Source organism: Oncorhynchus gorbuscha, linkage group LG05, assembly GCF_021184085.1.
Source record: "Oncorhynchus gorbuscha isolate QuinsamMale2020 ecotype Even-year linkage group LG05, OgorEven_v1.0, whole genome shotgun sequence".
NCBI classification, from domain to species: Eukaryota; Metazoa; Chordata; class Actinopteri; order Salmoniformes; family Salmonidae; genus Oncorhynchus; species Oncorhynchus gorbuscha.
In genome coordinates this window covers 73,844,539-73,860,170 of record NC_060177.1, presented here as the reverse complement: position 1 = coordinate 73,860,170, position 15,632 = coordinate 73,844,539, and the positions used below count along the sequence as shown (strand labels likewise).

At 46.6% G+C, this 15,632-nt stretch overlaps 1 protein-coding gene across 2 annotated transcripts in view; it reads right to left on the bottom strand.

Annotated features, from left to right (window-relative positions):
• The window catches only part of LOC124036475 (semaphorin-4C-like), a 126,676-nt gene that overhangs the window by 1,949 nt on the left and 109,095 nt on the right, over positions 1 to 15,632 (bottom strand). Inside the window, exons 9-15 of one of the 2 annotated variants that reach the window (XM_046351116.1) lie at positions 12,156 to 12,331; positions 9,672 to 9,816; positions 9,139 to 9,352; positions 6,161 to 6,276; positions 4,231 to 4,388; positions 3,946 to 4,037; positions 187 to 3,682 (exon numbers count right to left, since the gene is read on the bottom strand). In XM_046351116.1, coding sequence (XP_046207072.1) covers positions 2,784 to 3,682; positions 3,946 to 4,037; positions 4,231 to 4,388; positions 6,161 to 6,276; positions 9,139 to 9,352; positions 9,672 to 9,816; positions 12,156 to 12,331 — 1,800 coding nt within the window. In that variant the 3' untranslated portion in view covers positions 187 to 2,783. The remainder of the gene's footprint in view (positions 1 to 186; positions 3,683 to 3,945; positions 4,038 to 4,230; positions 4,389 to 6,160; positions 6,277 to 9,138; positions 9,353 to 9,671; positions 9,817 to 12,155; positions 12,332 to 15,632) is intronic. The other variant, XM_046351117.1, reaches the window with a different exon arrangement.

Here is a 15,632-nt window from a genome sequence, read left to right as displayed (position 1 = left end):
CTGGCTAGGTCTTTGGGTGTCTCTTAGGCTGGTCCCAGATTTGTTTGTACTGTCTTGCCAACTCCTACATCAACTCCCACGCCAAGTCATAACAATGACCTAATAGTTGGAATGACAGCACAAACAGATCTGGGATCAGGATAGGTGTCTGTAGGCTTTCAGAGAGAGAGAGCGAGCAAGCCATACCTCTGATTGATGAGCCTGTGATCGCTCTCTGGAGCCGTTGGTTTGTCACAGGCCATTCATCTATCTTCCATCTGTTGTCTGCTTGTCCCTCTAACAGCACAGGCAGTGTGGGTTTACAGTTCAGTGTCCATCCTTCTCTCTGAATTCAGGCTTTCCACAGTAGCGCCAGGTCATTCTCTGGACATTGGTAGGTCGGTAGGTGGGTGGGGTTTAGGGAAATAAGGGGTCAATAAAGGGTGTGTCTAGGACAGGTACAGTGCTGTGGCCCGTCCCCTCCAGGACACACTACTACATCCACCAGGTTAGGCATTCAGGGCAGTGCAGTGGAGGGAGGGCTTCTTTTGGCGGTTTAACCCATCCACCACCCCCGCCCTTACACATACATATTATAAAGCACTTGTTGAGACATCCACTGCAGTCGCAACAGTTTAGTGAGAGTTGACCTACATTCCCCCGTGTCATCCCCACTACATGACTGAAAGCAATGCCTTCGTCTCATCTCAAATTCAGAATAATAAGTGAATGTGCTGTTGTAGGTTCTGTTGTGGGATTATGTCAAACAAAAATGTCCATAATCACATCACAAGGAAGTGTATCTAAATGGGTTTAACTGAAATTCCCATGAACCACTTGTGTAAATGTGTAGTGCAGTTATTGTAAAAGTAGTACTAAAATCTATTTACTAGTGTGTAGGTTATTTGGGGAGATATCTACCTTGAGCAGGGATAGGAGAGGTTTGTACATGCTTCTCTCACATTCTCATTCACAGAGGGGTGCTTTAAAGCCATTGGTCTCCAATTGTTGCTTCTGTAGTCCGTAAGACATAGAAAAACAACACATAAAAATGTCTTAATTTAAATTGTCACAATATATCAATGTGGCAGGGATTGAAGACTTTCTCAGAGGAAAGACTGACAAGGTAAAAAAAAAGTACAAATCGAGCTGAGAAAGTCTAATTGAGAGTTTGTCCTTCATGTAAACCCTCTGTGTCTTTCACGCAAAGCTCCCTTCATTTTCTCTCTCTTCATCCCTCCCTTTCCTTCCCAGGTTTTACCCCCGGAGAGAGGAACGTGATTGTCGTCGTGCTTTTGAGATTAATTAGTCTTTTATGTGACTCTCTCACTCTCTTTGCTCACAAATACAAAATCGACTCCCATACTTCCATGTTAAGTGTAGAAAGCGAAAAATTCTCCAACAGAACAGAAAAAAGGCAAGCCAGCTTCTCCATCTTTCAGTCAGTCGACTCGTACTGCTTGAATATTGGATGATTGGTATAGCGCTGAAGCTACAATCCTGTCATGAGTTCTTGGTCCTCTCTTATCATGAAGCAGTGCTCTCAGGAAACCTTTCCATTTGTTTGACTGCCATACTTGAGGTGTAGGCCCTCTGCATTCAATTGTCTTTAAATACAGAATTTACACAGCTTGAGATTTGCACAGCGAAAGCAAGTTAAACTGCTGAAGAAGTTAAAATGTGACAGCCAGTTTGGCGTATGGAACACAATAATAACAGGAACGGATGGAACACAATAATAACAGGAGCGGATGGAACACAATAATAACAGGAGCGGATGGAACACAATAATAACAGGAACGGATGGAACACAATAATAACAGGAGCGGATGGAACACAATAATAACAGGAGCGGATGAAACACAATAATAACAGGAGCGGATGGAACACAATGATAACAGGAGCGGATGGAACACAATAATAACAGGAGCAGATGCAACACAATAATAACAGGAGCGGATGAAACACAATAATAACAGGAGCAGATGCAACACAATAATAACAGGAGCGGATGAAACACAATAATAACAGGAGCGGATGAAACACAATAATAACAGGAGCGGATGAAACACAATAATAACAGGAGCGGATGGAACACAATGATTACAGGAGCGGACGAAACACAATAATAACAGGAGTAGATGGAATACAATAATAACAGGAGCGGTTGGAACACAATAATAATAGGAGCGGATGGAACACAATAATAACAGGAGCAGATGCAACACAATAATAATAGGAGCGGATGGAACACAATAATAGCAGGAGTGGATGGAACACAATAATAACAGGAGCAGATGCAACACAATAATAATAGGAGCGGATGGAACACAATAATAACAGGAGTGGATGGAACACAATAATAACAGGAGCGGATGGAACACAATAATAACAGGAGCGGATGGAACACAATAATAACAGGAGCGGATGGAACACAATAATAACAGGAGTGGATGGAACACAATAATAACAGGAGCGGATGGAACACAATGATAACAGGAGCGGATGAAACACAATAATAACAGGAGCGGATGGAACACAATAATAACAGGAGTGGATGGAACACAATAATAACAGGAGTGGATGCTGATGAATATTCGGCGTGTGTGTCACATCACATGCTCTGTGCTAAAAGCGTCTTCTGCCAGTCACAGAGTCAGCCAAACAAGCATTGGCAGAAAGAGAGAGAGAGAAAGAGCATGGTGACAGTGGAGCCGAGAAAGAGAGAGAGAGGAGGGAGGTAGGTTAGTTGCCGTTCGTTGTCTCTTGTTTTGTTTTTTCATTACGGCAGGCGTGGAGAAAGACTACACAGACGACTCTTCAGGGTTGGCGTCAGGCAGCACGCTCCTCTGCTGCAGGGTCCGACGCAGCTCCTCCTTGAAGGGGCTGGAGTAGTCGTTCCCGCCCCCGCCCAGCCCTCCTCCACCAGAACCACCCCCGCTAACCCTCTCCTCCCCGGCCGAGCTCAGGTTGAGGCGGATGTAGCCGTTGCTGCCGGAACCCCTGATGTTGGTAAGGCTGAGCCGGCTGGGGGAATGGATGGGCTGGCCGGGGATGGTGCTGGGAGACGCTGTTGGAGCGTGGTGGTGAGACTGGCTGCTGGGGCACAGGGCGTGGCCCGGAACGATCTTCAGCGAACCGTCTGAGTAGTAGTAGTTGGCGCCCGTCTCCCAGAAGCGGTCCTCGTCGCTGGGCATTTTGCTGGGCACGAAGGTGGGTGGCTCCTTGGGCAGGGTTATGGGGTAGACCAGGGTGCTCTCCAGAGGCTTCATGTCCGCCCCTTTACCTAGGGCCAGCTTCAGACGTCTCCTCAGATACAGAGCTGCCACCAATAATAATAAACAGGCGGCCCCCAGGGTGATCACCAACACCCAGAACAGACCCATGCTGCCGTCAGGGGCCCGGGCCGCCATGACCACAGGGGAGCTGGCCACCACCGACACCTGGTAACGCTCCATCTGAAACTTGACACCCTGCTCCTCGGAGTAGCACACGTAGCGTCCCGCGTGCACTGGCATGGCGTTGGGGACCACCAGAGCCTTCAGGGCCTGGTCGAAGCGTGGCCCTCCGGCCTCCTCGTCTCCTAGCTGCAGCTCGCGGTCGTTGAGGACCCAGGAGGGCTGGGCCAGGTTGGACACCAGCTGGCAGGGCAAAACCATGTCTGATTCTACTACTACTGTCACATTCCTCAGCCGAGAGTTGTCTGGAAGAGAGAGGGTATGTGTTAGCCAAGATGTGTTAACCAAGATGTTTATATCCTGCACTCTAAGTTCAACTCATCAAATCTAAGTTCAATTGAGTTCAATTCACTCTATTAGATTATCTCTATTAAATGATCAACTCTTAGTTCAACTCAACAAAAAAATTATCAATTCTAAGTTCAACTCCATTCAACTGGTGGTGATAGCTGTAGTAACCAGCTATCACCACCAGGGGCCACCAGTCCAGTTTCTCTTTCCCACTCACCAGGGCTGGGGATGGCCACAGGCTTGTCAAATTTGGCTTTGCCCCTACTGAATCTCTCCAGCATCAGATCTTGGGATAGGGAGGAGGTAGACCTGTGGGAACAGAGAGCACAGAGAACAGGCATTAATGTCTTTCTGCTATACTGTCTGAGAAGCCTCCACTGAGCTGCTGCTGGCACAGTTAGACCCAGCCCACAGAGCAGGGGCAGAAGGGAGAGGAGGGGGGAGCGAAGGGGGGAAGCAGAACCCCTGAGCAGGGGCAGAGGGGAGAGGCAGACATGCTCACCCGCGGTGGAGGTCGATGCGGACACAGGCGCGGCCCTCGCTGTCCCAGGCGCAGTAGGGGTCCCGGGACAGAAGGCAGTCTGGCTGCGACTGATAACGGCTGCAGTTAGCCAAGGGCAGCTGGAGCACTTCTGAACGTGAGCCAATGTACAAGTACTTCTGCAGACATAGACAGAGAAAGAGGGAGAGAGAGAGAGGGGTGGAGACAAGAGGGCAAAAAGAGAGGGTGGGAAATTTAAAAAGAACCATTCAGAGAGAGGGCAGCAGAGATAATAGGATAATCATTCTAAATTACAATAACATTTTGTTCTGCTGGAGAGAAGAGTTTATTATGAAATCGCTGGCCATGAAAAGCCTGGTTTAGTTAGATAAGGATCAGCACGAGTCAACATGTGAGTGTAATGCTGTGAAACAGAGGTGATGAGTAGGGCCAGGAGTCACATGGTAATCTGATAGGATAATGGTGATGAGTAGGGCCAGGAGTCACATGGTAATCTGATAGGATAATGGTGATGAGTAGGGCCGGGAGTCACATGGTAATCTGATAGGATAATGATGATGAGTAGGGCCAGGGGTCACATGGTAATCTGATGGGATAATGGTGATGAGTAGGGCCGGGAGTCACATGGTAATCTGACAGGATAATGGTGATGAGTAGGGCCGGGAGTCACATGGTAATCTGACAGGATAATGGTGATGAGTAGGGCCGGGAGTCACATGGTAATCTGACAGGATACTGGTGATGAGTAGGGCCAGGAGTCACATGGTAATCTGATAGGATAATGATGATGAGTAGGGCTGGGAGTCACATGGTAATCTGATAGGATAATGATGATGAGTAGGGCCAGGAGTCACATGGTAATCTGATAGGATAATGGTGATGAGTAGGGCCAGGGGTCACGTGGTAATCTGATAGGATAATGGTGATGAGTAGGGCCGGGTGTCACATGGTAATCTGATAGGATAATGGTGATGAGTAGGGCTGGGAGTCATATGGTAATCTGATAGGATAATGGAGATGAGTAGGGCCAGGAGTCACATGGTAATCTGATGGGTTAATGGTGATGAGGAGGGCCAGGAGTCACATAGTAATCTGATGGGATAATGGTGATGAGTAGGGCCGGGAGTCACATGGTAATCTGATAGGATAATGGTGATGAGTAGGGCTGGGAGTCACATGGTAATCTGATGGGATAATGGTGATGAGTAGGTCCAGGGGTCACATGGTAATCTGCTGGGATAATGGTGATGAGTAGGGCCAGGAGTCACATGGTAATCTGCTGGGATAATGGTGATGAGTAGGGCCAGGAGTCACATGGTAATCTGCTGGGATAATGGTGATATGTAGGGCCAGGAGTCACATGGTAATCTGATGGGATAATGGTGCTGTGTAGTCACATGGTCAGAGAAGACTCTTGTCTCCAGTGATGGCCTATGTGTAAGTAAGCATTGTCCAAGCCAGAACGGCCCATAGGTAAGGACAGTTTCTGTAGTGCGAGAAAGCTTGATGCACATATACACCTTGTCGGTCTGTCTATGTGTAAAGCTGGGGAAAACTCCAGACCCTAGCGACAGTCCATGATGGTGTAAGGCCAGGGATACTTCCTGGGCTTAGTGTCAGTCAACTATATGGGCGGCAGGGTAGCCTAGTGGTTAGACCGTTGGACTAGTAACCGAAAGGTTCCAAGTTCGAATCCCCGAGCTGACAAGGTACAAATCTGTCGTTCTGCCACTGAACAGGCAGTTAACCCACTGTTCCTAGGCCGTCATTGAAAATAAGAATTTGTTCTTAACTGACTTGCCTAGTTAAAAATATGGAGTGCTGGGGAAAACTCTTGTGCCTAGGTAGGGTTGCAAAATCACTGGAACGAACCAGGATTTCTGGAAAACCAGGGAATTTATTGAAACCCTAGCCAAATGTTGAGTGTTACCTTGGTGTGAGAGATGGTCAGGCTGTCCACTGGCTGTGGAGAATCAAACAGCTGTATCTCTTCAATCACATGGGCCTCCGAGCCAAAGATCACTACCCTCTGTAACCAGCCGTCTGCTACAGGAGGAGAGTGGGAGGGGAAAAGGAGAGAAAAGAGGGCAATGAAAGAGAGTAGGAGAAGAGAGGAAACGCAGAGGAGAGAAAAGAGGGCAATGAAAGAGAGTAGGAGAAGAGAGGAAACGCAGAGGAGAGAAAAGAGGATAGGACGATATGAGAGAACAGATGGAAAGAGAGGAGAGGAGGAAATATTGGAAAAGAGAAGAGGGAATACAGAGGAAAGGTAGGAGGCAGAAGTTGGTAAGATGAGAGGAGAGAGATATATAATGTCAGAATATTGTACTGTAGTTTTCTATATGGGTAGTATTGTGATCAAGGTTACATCCCCTGCTTTGAATGGTGATTGAGCTGCTGCTGTGTGACATTGTGTGTCTGTCTGGGTGTATGAGGCTTTTATGAGCAGAGATGTGCTGTGTGTGTTGCGCCTGCCCTGCCTCCCACCCTCACCACAGTGGGACTGTTAAGGATAATGTTAGGGACTGACCCTGCACACTACAGGAGCCTGGCACAGAGCAGAGCAGCAAAACACACACACACACACACACACACACACACACACACACACACACACACACACACACACACACACACACACACACACACACACACACACACACACACACACACACACACACACACACACACACACACACACACACACACACACACACACACACACACACACACACACACACACACACACACACACACACACACACACATCATGCTCCTTTCTCGTTGTGTCGGGAATTTCGGCTAATCCCCCAATCCCATCCTCCGTTTCTAACCGCCCTCGCCAGATTTGTTCTCTCGGCATAAGCTATCGTCCTGCTGCAGTTAATAGCTAATCAAGCCTGCAGCCCAATTGGCAGTGTGTACATCTGCCAAGGCCCCAATTGAGTATGTGCTGTGAAGCACAGCAGCAGGGAGCCTGCCAGGCTACTGAGCCCATCGTCACTCTGACAGTTATGGGCCTCCAACACACCGCAGGCACAGTAAGGGAAACACTCTGCACTGCAGTGAGTGGAATTATAAATAGCTAGTAGGCTATTATAAATAGCTAGTAGGCTATTATAAGTAGCTAGTAGGCTATTATAAATAGCTAGTAGGCTATTATAAATAGCTAGTAGGCTATTATAAGTAGCTAGTGGGATATTATAAATAGCTAGTAGGCTATTATAAGTAGCTAGTGGGAAGTACTGTAGTTGGAGTAAGATGAAGTTGTCCTGAAATTGCCTGAACACTGATCTCTTGTAAATTGTGGGTCTTGTTTTTTGGGGGAGATTGGGGGTAAATAAATTGATCGTACATCTGTGGTTCAGAGCAACTTCTCTAGCATATTTAGTGAGCATACTGGGTTCAGAAGGTACCATAAACATACCTACTGTATATTCATCATTGGTAGGTACTTATAGAGCATGTTGTATTCCCTGTCAGTGGTTACCTGTTCCTATGAACAGCATATAGTTCTACATAGTTATACTATTCATACTACTTGATTTATTTTGTTGTGTTACAGCCTGAATTCAAAATTGATTTAATATATGTTTTTTGGCACCCATCTACACACAATACCCCATCATGACAAAATTAAAACATGTTTTTGGAAATGTTAGCAAATGTATTGAACATGAAATATCTAAATATCTCATTTACAAAAGTATTCACACCCCTGACTCAGAATCACCTTTGGCAGCGATTACAGCTGTGAGTCCAACCTGTACCATAGATTTTCAAGCTGATTTAAGTCAAAACTGTAACTAAGCCACTCAGGAACATTCAATGTCGTCTTGGTAAGCAACTCCAGTGTAGATTTGGCCTTGTGTTTTAGGTTATTTTCCTGCTGAAAGGTGAATTAATCTCCCAGTGTCTGGTGGAAAGCAGACTGAACCAGGTTTTTTTTTATCCTGAAAAACTGCCCAGTGCTTAACGAATACAAGCATACCCATAACATGATGCATCTACCACTACGTTGAGTGGTACTCAGTAATGTGTTGTATTGGATTTGCCCCAAACATAACAGGACAAAAAAGAGAATTGCTTTGCCACATTTTTTGCAGTATTACTTTCGTGCCTTGTTGCAAAAATATTGCATGTTTTTCAATATTTCTTATTCTGTACAGGCTTCCTTCTTTTCACTCTGTCAATTAAGTTAGTATTGTTGATCCATCCTCAGTTTTCTCCTATCACAGCTATTAAACTCTGTAACTGTTTGAAAGTCACCATTGGCCTCATGGTGAAATCCCTGAGCGGTTTACTTCCTCTCCGGCAACTGTCTGTTCTTTGTGTTTGAATCAGTTATTGAAATTCAGTGCTCGACTGAGGGATCTTACAGATAATTGTATGTGTGGGGTACAGAGATTAGGTAGTCATTCATAAATCATGTTAACTACTAGTATTGCACACAGAGCGATTACATGCAACTTTATTATGTGACTCGTTAAGCAATCAAGCACATTTTAATCCTGAACTTATTTAGGCTTGCTATAACAAAGTGGTTGAATTCTTAAATTTAGACATTTCATATTTTCATAGAAAATTAATTTGTACAATTTTCTAAAAACATAATTCCACTTTGACATTATGGGGTATTGTGTTTAGGCCAGTGACACAAAATGTAAGCCATTTTAAATTCAGGCTGTAACACAACAACATTTTGAAAAAGTCAAGGGGTATGAATTATTTCTGAAGTCACTTTACCTTGCACCAATGAACAGTATATAGTTGTATAGTTATATAGTTGAATATAGTTATCTGTGACTATGAACAGTATATAGTTGCATAGTTATATAGTTGTATATAGTTATCTGTGACTATGAACAGTATATAGTTGTATAGTTATATAGTTGTGTATATAGTAACCTGTGCCAATGAACAGCATGTTGTATGCACGCTGGTCCAGGGAGCTGACCCGGTCCACTGCCAAGCGGGTGAAGTTGATGCCCTTGGTGAGCAGTAGGGGGCGAGCCTGAGCCTTCTCCTCCATCAGAGGGTGCTTCTTGGCAAAGTTGAGAGTGGCGTCTGGCAACTGAAGAGAGCTGTTGTAGCCGTTCTCCCTATGCCAGCTTGTAATGCACTGCACCGTGAAGAAGAAAGGAGAGAAGACAGAGAGGAGAGAGAGGGAACAGAGAGAGGTGAGGGAGAGAGAGAGGGAACAGAGAGAGGTGATTGAGAGAGGAAGAAACAAGGAATGTTGTTAGTTGTGGGACAGGCTGGCATCAGTGTTGGCTCTGATCGCTCTCCAGACTCCCTTCTCCCTGTCCAACTCACTCTCCATTCCTCCACTATACCCCTTCTTCATCCCTCTCTCCTTTTGTCTCTCCCTCCACCCTCACCCCCTCCCTTCACCCTTCCCCCCTCCTCCTCCCCCCACCGCCCCTTCATCCATCACTCACCGCTCCGGGCCGTGGGCTGGGGACAGTGCCAGTGTATCGTCCCCATCTCTGGGAGCCCTCTCTGTACTCCTTATACGGGCCGTCAAACACCTTCTTCACCTCCCCTATCTGGTACTGACACACCGCTGACACATCCACATCGCCCCTGGGACAGACAACAACAAACAAATGGGCTTAAGATGCTCAAATCAAATTTCATTTGTCACGTGACGAATAGAACAGGTGTAGACCTTACCGTGAAATGCTTACTTACAAACCCTTAACCAGTTCAAGAAATAGAGCTAAGAAAATATTTACTAAATAAATGAAGTACACTTTTTTATACAAGTAACACAATAAAATAACAATAACGAAGCTATATTTTTTATTTTTTTATTTAACCTTTATTTAATTTGGCAAGTCAGTTAAGAACAAATTCTTATTTTACAATGACGGCCTACCCCGGCCAAACCCACCCCTAACCCGAACGACGCTGGGCCAATTGTGCACCGCCCTATATACAAGGGGTGCCACGCCCTGACCGTAGAGAGCTTTTTATGTCTCTATTTTTGGTTTAGTCAGGGTGTGATTTGGGTGGGCATTCTATGTTCAAGTTTCTATGTTTTCTATTTCTTTGTGTATGGCCAGGTATGGTTCTCAGTCAGGGACAGCTGTCTATCGTTGTCTCTGATTGGGAATCATACTTAGGTATCTTTTTTCCCCTCCTTCTGTGTGGGATCTTGTTCTTCGTTTGTGACCAGGTATTTTGCACTATGAATCTGTTCGGTCGTTGTTTTCGTTATTGTTTAATTTAGTCTAAAAGCTTCACTTCAACAATAAATATTATGTGGAACACAAGGAACGCTGCACCTTGGTCTCATCCTTCTGACGACACCCGTTACAAGGGGTACAGGTACTGAGTCAATGTGTGGGGTTACAGGTTAGTCGAGGTCGTTTGTATATGTAGGTAGGCATAAAGTGACTATGCATAGATAGTAAACAGCGAGTAGCAGCAGTGTAAAAACAAAGGGGGGGGGGGGGTCAATGTAAATAGTCCAGGTGGCAAAGGGGCAGCAGGTAGCCTCGTGGTAAAAGCATCGGGCCAGTAACCAAAAGGTTGCTGGATTGAATCCCCGAGCTGACAAGGTAAAAATCTGTTTTTCTGCCCCTGAACAAGGCAGTTAACCCACTGTTCCCCAGTAAGCTGTCATTGTAAATAAGAATTTGTTCTTAACTGACTTGCCTAGTTTAAAAAAATGTTGTTTTTTAAAAATGAATTGTTCAGCAGTCTTATGACTTGGGGGTAGAAGCTGTTGAGGAGCCTTTTGGACAAAGACTTGACGCTCCGTTACCACTTGCCTTGCGGTAGCAGAGAGAACAGTTTATGACCTGGGTGACTGGATTCTTTGACAATTTTTGTGGCCTTCCTCTGACACCACCTAGTATATGGATGGCAGGAAGCTTGTCCCCAGTGATGTACTGGGCCGTATGCACTACCCTCTGTAGTGCCTTACGGTCGGAGGCCGAGCAGTTGCCATACCAGGCGGTGATGCAACCGGTCAGGATGGTGCAGCTGGATCTGAGGACCCATGCTAAAGCATTTCAGTCTCCTGAGGGTAAAATGTGTTGTCTTGCCCTTTTCACGACTGTCTTGGTGTGTTTGGACCATGATAGTTTGTTGGTGATGTGGACACCAAGGTACTTGACACTCTGGACCCACTCCACTACAGCCCCGTCGATGTTAATGAGGGCCTGTTTGGCCCCCCCTTTCCTGTAGTCCACGATCAGCTCCTTAGTCTTGCTCACATTGAGGGAGAGGTTGTTATTAGCTAGGTGTTGTTTCTGTAGTCATTTTACATTGTCTGTTTGTATGACATAGGATATGGAGAAATAGGATGATGGTTGTATTTTATTAGGAGAGAATAACTTATTTTTTATATAACAGAATTGGAAAAGTCCATCCCAGGATGTTGGTGGCACCTTAATTGAGGAAGACGGGCTCGTGATAATGGCAGGAGCGGAATAGGTGTAATGGTATCGAGCTCGTGGTTACTATGTATTTTATGGCATTCCATTAGCGCCGTTCCAGACATTATAATGAGCCGTCCTCCCCTCAGCAGCCTCCACTGAAGTCCAACTATACACAGAGAAGATACATTAGCTGACTCAAGGCTAGTAAAACTGTAATTTTGGGTATAAAATAATATCTTTAAAAGAACTGGAAAAGTTTATAGACTTAGAAGTCACGCCAGGCCAGTGTTAGCAAAAGTGCTAAGTTGGACAGAGAGATTCTCTTTGGCACATCTAACTCCCTGGCAGTGCTATTGTGTCTGTGTCCCAAATGGCACCATATTCCCTATATTGTGCACTACTTTTGACCAGGGCTCACAGAGCTCTGTTTAAAAGTAGTGCACTATTTATGGAATAAGAGCCATTTGGGGACGCAGACAAACGCTATTCTCTTTGGCACATCGACTCCCTGGCGTTAGTGTTATTGTGACTCACCACTGGGCGTGGAAGATGCCATAGAAGGTGGTGGTGCGCCAGTCGATGCCTGGCAGGGTGAAGACTTCCCGCAGGTTGTTGAAGGTGACGTGGCGTTCAGGGAGAGAACACACCAGCCTGGCCTTCTGGAAGGTGGTCCACTTCTTCTGCAGGGTCCTGGTGCCCCCCAGATCACCCTAAGAGGAGAGACACATGGTCAGTCAAGGGACAGGAGTCAGAAGAGGTGCCATAACGCCAGTAGGGTGTAAAAATCTCTTTACTTCCATAATATTTGCTGATGGTTTTTGATGGAATGGGATGAGAAGAGTGAGATCACCCTGCTGTGATAAACAGACAGACTGGGGATAGAGGAGTTAGGACGTAGTCTAGGGAAAGAAGTTCATCCAGACCACCAGGAAAAACAACAGGTCGTATAATGCAATGATAGTGGATGGTCAACTCTGAGCTCATAACTCGTAACTTCTCCTGATAACCATTGAACCCTAATAAGGATAGAACTGGGTGAGAGGAGTGATTTTAAAGAAAGAGTACAACGGAAGTGTGTGAGTCTCAGTGTAAATAGCCAGTGTGTGTGTGTGTCAGAACCACAATGTCCTAACAATTCACCAGAATGTCCTGACAAGGTAGGAAACTTTTTTCATGTCCTGAATGTGTTAAAATGCAATTTTATGCTTAAGGGTGAGGTTTAGGGTTTGGGGTTAGAAGGGCTAGAGTTAGGAGTTAGAGTTAGGATAAGGATTAGGTTAAGGTTAGGAAAAGGATTAGGTTAAGGGTTAAGGTTAGGTATGGTTTAGGGTTTGTCAGGATTTGGCCAGGGTTGTTCCAGTTTTTGGTCACTAGATGCCCCCATTGTGCTTTTTGACCTTTTGTTTTCCCTTGATCCCCATTATTATTTGCACCTGTGCCTCGTTTCCCCTGATTGTATTTAAACCCTTAGTTTTCCTCAGTTCTTTGCTCTGTGTTTGTATGTTAGCATCCAGTAAAGCAGGTAATGGCCATCTGCGGAGATGACTGCAATAGTCTCAGTACCATACTACTACGGCAGCTGGTTCCTGCTTAATACTTCGGCTTGCAGTGACCAGGCGGGCTTTCACTCACGCTGCTGCCAAAGTACCTGGTTTCAAGATCGATATATCAGTCATTTTCATGTCGAAAGGTTGATGCTATACAAAATGTTTGCTTACCAGTAATTAGCAGGAACTGCCAAATAGCTCTCGACTCTGTCAGCGACCAGGCCATATTATCGGCACATTGTTCAAGATGTCCGGTTACTGGAACACGATCAGGGCTGGAAGTTCACCGTTGTCTATCAGCGCTTCGAGAGAGAGATAATTAACCATACATCTTCTGTTCTCTAACACCCAGTCAGCACCTTTGTCTGCCATGCCCATCGCAACTCCATGCAGATTGACTTTCAGGCCGTCGAGACGCCAAACATATTTGCAAACGTTGAACCAACATTTCACCGCATTGCGTAACGGAAACATACCTCATCCGCCTGCTCGCTTTCCCACCTTCCTGGGACAAACCACATTGGCCTTCTCTGGAGTCGGGATGGTTCGGGCTGTATGCTCTCTGACCTTCTAGCATCTCATTTAGGTTACTTATTGGGATGGAAGCTCTGCATCTGAATTAAACAATTTCTCAGCCCACTCAGCCACAACACCAGGAACTGATGAACCACTGATCTCTGCTCCGAGCCTGCCCTGACTTCGAGCCACAGCCATACCACACGACGTGACCTGGCAGCGGTCTCAGCAAGTTGCTTAGGCTCGGTCCCGAGTCTTTAGAACCATCGACCTGACCTGAGGTCAGGTAAGACCGGGAACTCAGGTCAGGTCGATGGATTCTAAAGACCTCGGGAGAACCGGGAATTCAGGAAAATACAAGCAGTTTGGCACGAGGACCCCACTGTTGGATAGTGCCCACAGATCAGTCGATGTGAGGGTTATGGCTGTAGCCAGGGTATCCAAGGACGAGAGGGAACTCGGAACAGGAGATCAAATGAAAGTTCATCAATTCCTGGTGTTGTGAAACTGAAAGTCCAAGGAGGTAGTGACATGAGTGATACCCCAGATCCCAAAGAGCTCATCCAATGTAGTAACCTCATGGGGTCACTTAGAGGTTCAGAGGGAACGCCATTCTCCTTCGCCCAGACACCATCCATGAAGTTACCTGCGCTCCAGAGTCTACCAAGGCTTGAAGGTGAAGCTTGTGGTTGTCCCAGGAAGTGTGACTGGAATGAGCAGGACGGGAGTTCGACTGATGGGGAGGAGGTTGTGCTCTGCTACAGTTCCCCCGGTCTGTGACGGGGACAGAGAGCTTCCCTGGAGCCCGGGACACGTGGAACGGAAATGGCCCGGTTTGCCGTAATATAGACAGCGTCGCTCCTCATCCGGCGGCTCCTCAGCCTGGGAGAAGCGTCCAATCTGCATGGGTTCAGGTGGAGCCAGCGAGGATAAAGGTGGGGACTCGGAGCTGGGACTGATAGGGGCCAGGAGGTCTATGGTTGAGAGTTCTCTCTCTCTCTCTCTCTCAGACGCCGGTCGTTGCGTAAGGCCAACTACATCAGGGACCGAGATTGTCCCTGCGGTTCCCGAAAGTGGCCAGTTCATCTTGGATAAGGCTCAAAGGCCTTTCAGAAAGCATCGAGCGCCTCGCTGTTCCAGCCACTGCTGCCACCGTATGGAACTGATGGCATAGTCCGTCACGCTGCACCCCATCTTGGTGGAGAGTCAGGAGCTGTTTGGCTGAGTCAGGACCACTGCTTGGGCCTTGAAACACTCGTTTGAATTCCTCAGCAAAAGGCAGAGTAAGGGCACAGCAGGATCCATGGGCATCCCACACAGCAGTAGCCCAGGCCAGGGCTTTTTCCGACAGCAGTGGGTGATATATGCGCATCTAGACCGTCGGTGGGGAACGACGAGGGTTGCAGCTCGAAGGAGAGAGAACATTGGGTGAGAAACCCTTTACAAGCACTTGACCTGAGAACCATGGGGAGGTGGAAGACGAGGCTCAGCCAGGGGGTTAACTGCCATGGGTACGTGAATATGAGGTACTGGGACTGGAACTGTTGCCGGTAAGTCGATCAGATATCTGCTTTATGGAAGTCAGCACTCCTGACAGAAGATGAGAATGTCTAGCCATTAAGGCCCTTGCTGAACCAGGGCGGCTTCGTGGCGTTGGACAGTCTCCCCTGGTGGTGGGACAGCATGGCAACAAGGCTCTGGGGAACTTGGCTTGCCTCTTGGGTTAATTTTTTGGCCTGTGTTTGGTTGTGACCTCGTTACTTAACCCGGTCTCCGGAGTGAGAAACAGTCACTTAACCAACTGAGCCACGAATAGTCGGCAGAACCCAGAAGATGAGGCAGACATACAGCAGTACTTGAGATGGTATTTAATGAAGTAAAAAGTTAAGTTTCAGAAAACATGTAACTCCACAACCTCAAAAGGAACTTACAAGAACAAAGGTAATCC